General features: G+C 43.3%; 1 protein-coding gene across 1 annotated transcript; it reads right to left on the reverse strand.

Moving 5' to 3' along the window:
- Nucleotides 1–4,155: 4,155 nt before the first annotated feature.
- On the reverse strand, nucleotides 4,156–5,969 carry LOC129726378 (uncharacterized). The gene is made up of 2 exons (XM_055682992.1): nucleotides 5,193–5,969; nucleotides 4,156–5,125 (listed from the first exon to the last, which is right to left on the reverse strand). The coding sequence occupies exons 1-2, from the start codon at nucleotides 5,391–5,393 to the stop codon at nucleotides 4,730–4,732; spliced, it is 597 nt and encodes a 198-aa protein (XP_055538967.1). The 5' UTR covers nucleotides 5,394–5,969; the 3' UTR covers nucleotides 4,156–4,729.
- Nucleotides 5,970–6,395: the final 426 nt, after the last annotated feature.

Consider the following 6,395-nt stretch of genomic DNA (forward strand, 5'->3'; position numbering starts at 1 on the left):
AATTGTGACGCATTTGCGCTCTGTGAAACCTTTCTCAATTCAAACGATCAACTCAAGCTCCACGATTCTATCATTATTCGTCGAGATCGAGACTCACACGGTGAAGGGGTACTTTTAGGGATTAAAAAGTGCTGTTCCTTTTTCCGAATCGACCTCCCCTCGATCTCGAATATTGAAGTTGTTGCCATTCAAACGAATATGAATGGAAAAGACCTTTGCCTTGTTTCGTTATATATTCCCCCATCCGCGCGGATTGAACAGAAGCAACTCCTTGATATAGCAGAGTTGCTTCCCGCACCTTTTTTGATTTTGGGAGATTTTAACTCTCACTGTTCGCTATGGGGGTCGCTGTACGACGACAACCGATCGTCTTTAATCTGTAACTTGATCGACGACTTCAATATGACAGTTTTGAATACTGGGGAAGCGACACGCGTACCTAATCCTCCAGCACGTGAAAGCGTGCTTGACCTATCCCTTTGCTCGACATCACTAGCGTTAGATTGCCGGTGGAAAGTAATCAACGATCCCCACGGTAGTGATCATCTTCCAATCGTTGTATCAATTGCTAATGGTTCAACTTCCCCGAACCCAATCAATATTTCCTACGACCTTACACGTAATATTGATTGGAAGTGTTATGAGTCTATTATAGCGCAATCTATCGAGACTCACGAGGAACTTCCTCCGGAGGAAGAATACGCGTTCTTAGCTGGCTTGATAATCGACGCCGCGACTCAAGCTCAGACGAAACCGATACCCGGGGTGACGATTAGACAGCGCCCTCCCAACAAATGGTGGGACAAAGAGTGCTCTGAGCTGTACGCGCGAAGGTCCGCGGCGTATAAGGACTACCGGGAGTACGGCACTGTCAACCTGCTTAGAAAGTACGAGGCACTGGGCAGGCAGATGAAGAGCTTAGTAAAGGCGAAAAAACGCGGGTACTGGCGGCGGTTCGTAAACGCGTTGTCCAGGGAAACAGCGATGAGCACTCTTTGGGATACCGCCAGGCGCATGCGGAACCGTGACGTTTCGAATGAAAGCGAGGAGTATTCAGATCGCTGGATACTCGATTTTGCCAAAAAGGTCTGTCCGGACTCTGTACCGGAACAGAAAACCTTTCGCGACGCGTTATTAGTAACTACGGAAGAGCCTCCATTTTCGATGTTGGAATTTTCAATGGCTCTCCTGTCGTGCAACAATAAGGCTCCAGGGTTAGATAGAATAAAATTCAACCTGTTGAAGAATCTACCCGACTCTGCAAAAAGACGCTTGTTGAATTTGTTCAACAAGTTTCTTGAGCTAAATATTGTTCCGCATGACTGGAGGGAGGTAAAAGTCATTGCTATTCGGAAACCCGGGAAACCTGCCTCTGATCACAATTCATATAGGCCGATTGCGATGCTCTCTTGCCTCCGGAAATTAATGGAGAAAATGATCCTCTTACGGTTAGACAAATGGGTCGAAACAAACGGGTTACTTTCAGATACTCAATTTGGCTTTCGCCGGGGCAAAGGGACAAACGATTGCCTAGCGTTGCTTTCTACTGAAATTCAACTTGCCTTTGCTCGAAAAGAGCAAATGGCTTCTGCGTTCATGGATATTAAGGGGGCTTTTGACTCTGTCTCTGTAGAAGTTTTAAGCGCGAAACTTCATTCGCAGGGACTTTCACCAAATTTGAATAACTTTTTGCTCAATTTGTTGTCAGAAAAGCATATGTATTTCTCACATGGCGATTCGACAACTTCCCGAATTAGTTACATGGGCCTCCCCCAGGGCTCATGTTTAAGTCCTCTCTTATATAATTTTTACGTCAATGACATCGATGAATGTCTTGCAAATTCATGCACGCTAAGGCAACTTGCAGACGATAGCGTTGTATCCATTACTGGTGGCAAGGCTAGCGATCTGCAAGGACCATTGCAAGATACCTTAGACAATTTGTCTGAATGGGCTCTTAAGCTGGGTATCGAATTCTCTCCGGAGAAAACTGAGCTGGTCGTTTTTTCTAGGAAGCATAACCCAGCTCAGCTGCAGCTCCTACTAACGGGTAAAACGATCTCTCAGGTTTTAGTCGCTAAATATCTCGGGGTCTGGTTCGACTCTAAATGCACCTGGGCTTGTCATATTAGGTATCTGACACAAAAATGCCAACAGAGGATTAATTTTCTTCGTACGATTACCGGAACTTGGTGGGGTGCTCACCCAGGAGACCTTCTAAGGTTATACCAAACAACGATATTGTCAGTTCTTGAGTACGGCTGTTTCTGCTTTCGCTCCGCCGCGAACACGCACATTATAAAATTAGAGAGAATACAATATCGTTGTTTGCGTATTGCCTTGGGTTGCATGCAGTCGACCCATACGATGAGTCTTGAAGTGTTAGCGGGTATTCTTCCGTTGAAACATCGTTTTTGGAATCTCTCTTACCGGTTGCTAATTCGATGCACAGTTATGAACCCATTAGTAATTGAAAATTTCGAGAGGTTGGTCGACCTTCAATCTCAATCCAGATTTATGACTTTATATTTTGACTATATGGCTCAAGATATTAATCCTTCTTCATACGATTCCTCCAATGTCGCACTTTTAGCTACTTCTAATAATGCTATATTCTTCGACACCACCATGAAACAAGACATTTCTGGTATCCCGGATCAATTGCGACCCCAAGAGATCCCTAAGATTTTTTCCAATAAGTTTAAACATGTTAGTTATGATAAAAGGTCCACTGGCTTCGGTGTTTTCCACGAAAATTTTACCGCCTCCTACAAACTCGATGCTCCTGCTTCCGTGTACGTCGCAGAACTTGCTGCTATTCAGTACTCTCTTGGAATCATCGAAACCCTACCCATAGACCACTACTTCATCTTCACAGATAGTCTCAGTGCCATTGAGGCTCTGCGATCAATGAAGCCTGCGAAGCACACCCCGTATTTTCTGGGGAAAATACGGCGGTTTTTAAGTGCTTTAACAGATAAAAATTACCGGGTTACCTTAGCGTGGGTCCCTTCTCATTGCTCGATTCCGGGTAACGAAAAGGCTGACTCTTTAGCTAAGGTGGGTGCTATTGACGGCGATATTTATGAAAGACCATTTGCTTATGATGAATTTTATAGCATTTTGCGTCAGAGAACACTCAACAGTTGGCAATCATCATGGAACTCAGATGAACTGGGACGGTGGCTACATTCCATTTTTCCTAAGGTATCGACGAAAGCATGGTTCAAGGGGTTGGATGTAGGTCGGGACTTCATTCGCGTGATGTCCAGACTTATGTCCAATCACTATACGTTAAACACGCATCTCTTTCGTATAGGGCTTGTAGACAGTAATCACTGCGTTTGTGGCGATGGCTACCATGACATCGAGCATGTTGTTTGGTCGTGTACCGAATACTGTGGTGTTAGGTCTGAGCTTATAGATTCCCTTCGGGCCCGAGGAAAACAACCGAACGTACCCGTTAGAGACATTCTGGGAAGCGGTGATCTCCAGTACATGACACAACTATACGGGTTTATAAAAAATGCTGGCATTAAAATTTGATTTCTTTTATCTATTTGCTAGAATACAATTTCTGTCACAAACTGAAAGAGAATGATACACCCGGCTGGAGACACTAAAATGAAGACTCGGCATCTCTATGTTTACGCAGACACCTCAGACCAAAACTGCTCAAACAGAACATCACTGGTTAGCCACGTACAAATGAATACATTCTGTAATATAAAATAATTAAAAACAAAATTGTAACACCCCTCCTCTCACCTTAAATCCCCACTAGCTCGTAGTCGGCCGCGAGAATAAAGAAAAGGCCTCCCTCTTTTCCCTGCTAATTTAGAATTTAAAAAAAAATGTACTTGGCTCAGTTAAACATAAATTGTATCGTGCCGTGTCAAATAAACTATTTAAAACAAAACAATACAAAAATGAAGCTTTACTCATAATTCTGAGTTCTCCCCATTTCACAAATGGAAAAAACGGGGTTTCACGAAGGTGCGTTATATTGGAACACTCTTATCGAATGATAAACAGTGTTATCTAACATCAGATGAAAGTTGTTCACTGGCTCTATCTTGGAATGTGGATGAGTTATTTTATTTCTGTGTTTGTCATCTGAATCATCAGCGTTTATTACTAGAATAATAAACAAAATTTTACTTTCGACACTTAGTAGGGTATGTATATGTATATAGATATATTTTGGTTTATTTTATTGCATTGGTCCAATATAATAATAATACTAGCACACATAAAAATACACTTGCACACACATGCATAAGATATGGCGGAATTTCGTTACACTTATTTGTTGCCAGTTTGTCTATCGAAGGGACGAAGTTTGATACAATGTAGATCCCAAACTGACAAAGAGCAGTAAAATTTGTTATTAACATATATTTAGTCTACATCAAAGCAGTAGAAGTGAGAAAAAAGAAACACGACTGCACACATTCCAGATGGTGCGCAAAGCTGGAAGTAATTATTTGTACACGCTGTTAGAGTAAATGGCTGGATTTCGGTTCGATCGCGTTGCACTCGCATCCGAGGGTGTGACGCATTATTCTACGACCTTCACGGAATCACGTATTCTCTCTGTCTCTCTCTCTTTTGTTTTTTTCAATATTTTTTCCTGACTGCTTCTGTTGGCAGAGTGGCCGTGCGTTGAATAACAAAATTAACGCATCCGCTGTCGGACACTGTTTCGAGTTTGAAAGCGGTGTGGAATTTAACTCACGGTAATTTGCTCCACAGTTTTGGGTGCGCTCCGGCCACTAAAAAGTCTCCACCAATCGGCGAAATACAGTGCGCTGGCCACAAAGGCAAAAACACTGCCGAGAGCTCGTTGAGCTGTTATCCACCACAGGTTAATGGTTCCCATCAGCGTCCAGAAGGCGAGGCAGTGTAGCACCAGTGCCACTCCGCAGGTGAATCGCAGTTCTACCAGGGGCCAAAGTTTTGCTCCGAAAGTGTTCTCAACTGAAAAACGTTTTTTCAGCAACGAATCGAGCAAAACCACAAACGTGACGAACGTTACATTTAGCGTAACGAAAAATAGAATATATTCTGCCACACTCAAATGCGCCCTCGGATACTCCAATCCAAGAACAACGATTCCCACCACCTGCCAGAAGAAAAAAAAAACAAACACTTTCATCTTCACCCAGCATCACTTTCTACGCACTACTCACAATCTGCGCCAACTTCAGGGCCCCTCTATACGAGCGGAGCACATCCCAATCCAGACCGTCCAGGTTTGGTCCACGGCGTTTCTTGGGCGTTGTTCCTTCCTCCTCCTTCCCGTCGGAACTGGTGAGCGGAATTTCGACGGTATTCTTCGCTTCCATCGTACTGTCGCGGCTACTGGGCGCTTCCTTCAACTTATCGGACATTCCAAAAAACGGGCTAACAACGCAAAAGATGTCCGCGGGAAAAAACAGAAAGAAACAAAACAACCACAGAGACAAAGACAAAGCCAAACTTTTCGGGTGAAATGTTCGCAATGGATTGAATGCGCGATTCACACCCAGCAATCAAAACACGAACCGTGATACGAGAAGCGCGCTCCCTCTCTCGCTCCGATTCCAGCTCCGGATTCCAGGTTTGTTCAGCTTCACGACGGGGCATTCAACAGGCGCAGAACTCGTCGTCGGTGTGTGTGTGTGTGTGTGAGTGTGCGTGAAATGGCGATTGCGTGCGCCTTTTTTCCTGTGTGTTGGCCGTTCGGTTGGGTGATGAAAAGTCTCGTGCGCGGTGGGAGGAGAATTTTGGTTTGGGTTCGACAACGAAACGAAGCGGAACACGCGGCAGGAGCGTCGGCAAGGGCATGGTGATTTCGATACGGCACTAGCACGCGAAGTTGGTTTTTAGTTCAAGAAAAGGTCACCCCGATTGGCAGCAATCAAGCGGCGGCGGCGGCGTTGCAATTAAAAGTGTGACTTGCCAGAGGCAGTGGAAGCATTCCTCTGGGGTAGAATTGGGTGGGAAACGGTAGCGAACAAACGCGAAACTAATTTGTTCATCCGCGTTAGGTGAGGTGATTAGGTTACGATTTGAAAATTCTGATACCTAATTTGCCGACTGAGTTTGGACATTAAGACAATTAAAATTTGAAATGACCAATAATTAAAATAATCTGGAGATTCGAAATTGGGAAAAACAAGAGACATTTAAAAACAATATTCAAAACAAAAAAAATTGAATGTCACAGATAACATAAATTTGATAAACAATAAACAAAAAATTATGAATATAAAAATGAATACAAAATTTGTTTTTTTTTTGTGACAATAAGAAAAAACCTTAATCACTAAACTTGAAAATTAAACACCCTTAATTGTGAGTTTCGGAACCTTAAAGTTAAATTATGATAGAAAAATTTGAAAAAAAAAAAC

Source organism: Wyeomyia smithii, chromosome 1 (genome assembly GCF_029784165.1).
Source record: "Wyeomyia smithii strain HCP4-BCI-WySm-NY-G18 chromosome 1, ASM2978416v1, whole genome shotgun sequence".
Lineage (NCBI taxonomy): Eukaryota > Metazoa > Arthropoda > Insecta > Diptera > Culicidae > Wyeomyia > Wyeomyia smithii.

Excerpts from the sequence above, each read along its gene's own strand:
- LOC129726378 (XM_055682992.1), bottom strand. The coding sequence starts at position 5,393 with ATGTCCGATAAGTTGAAGGAAGCGCCCAGTAGCCGCGACAGTACGATG. Across the intron at positions 5,126-5,192 it reads CCCTGAAGTTGGCGCAGATT|GTGGTGGGAATCGTTGTTCT; the intron begins GTGAGTAGTGCG and ends TTCTTCTGGCAG.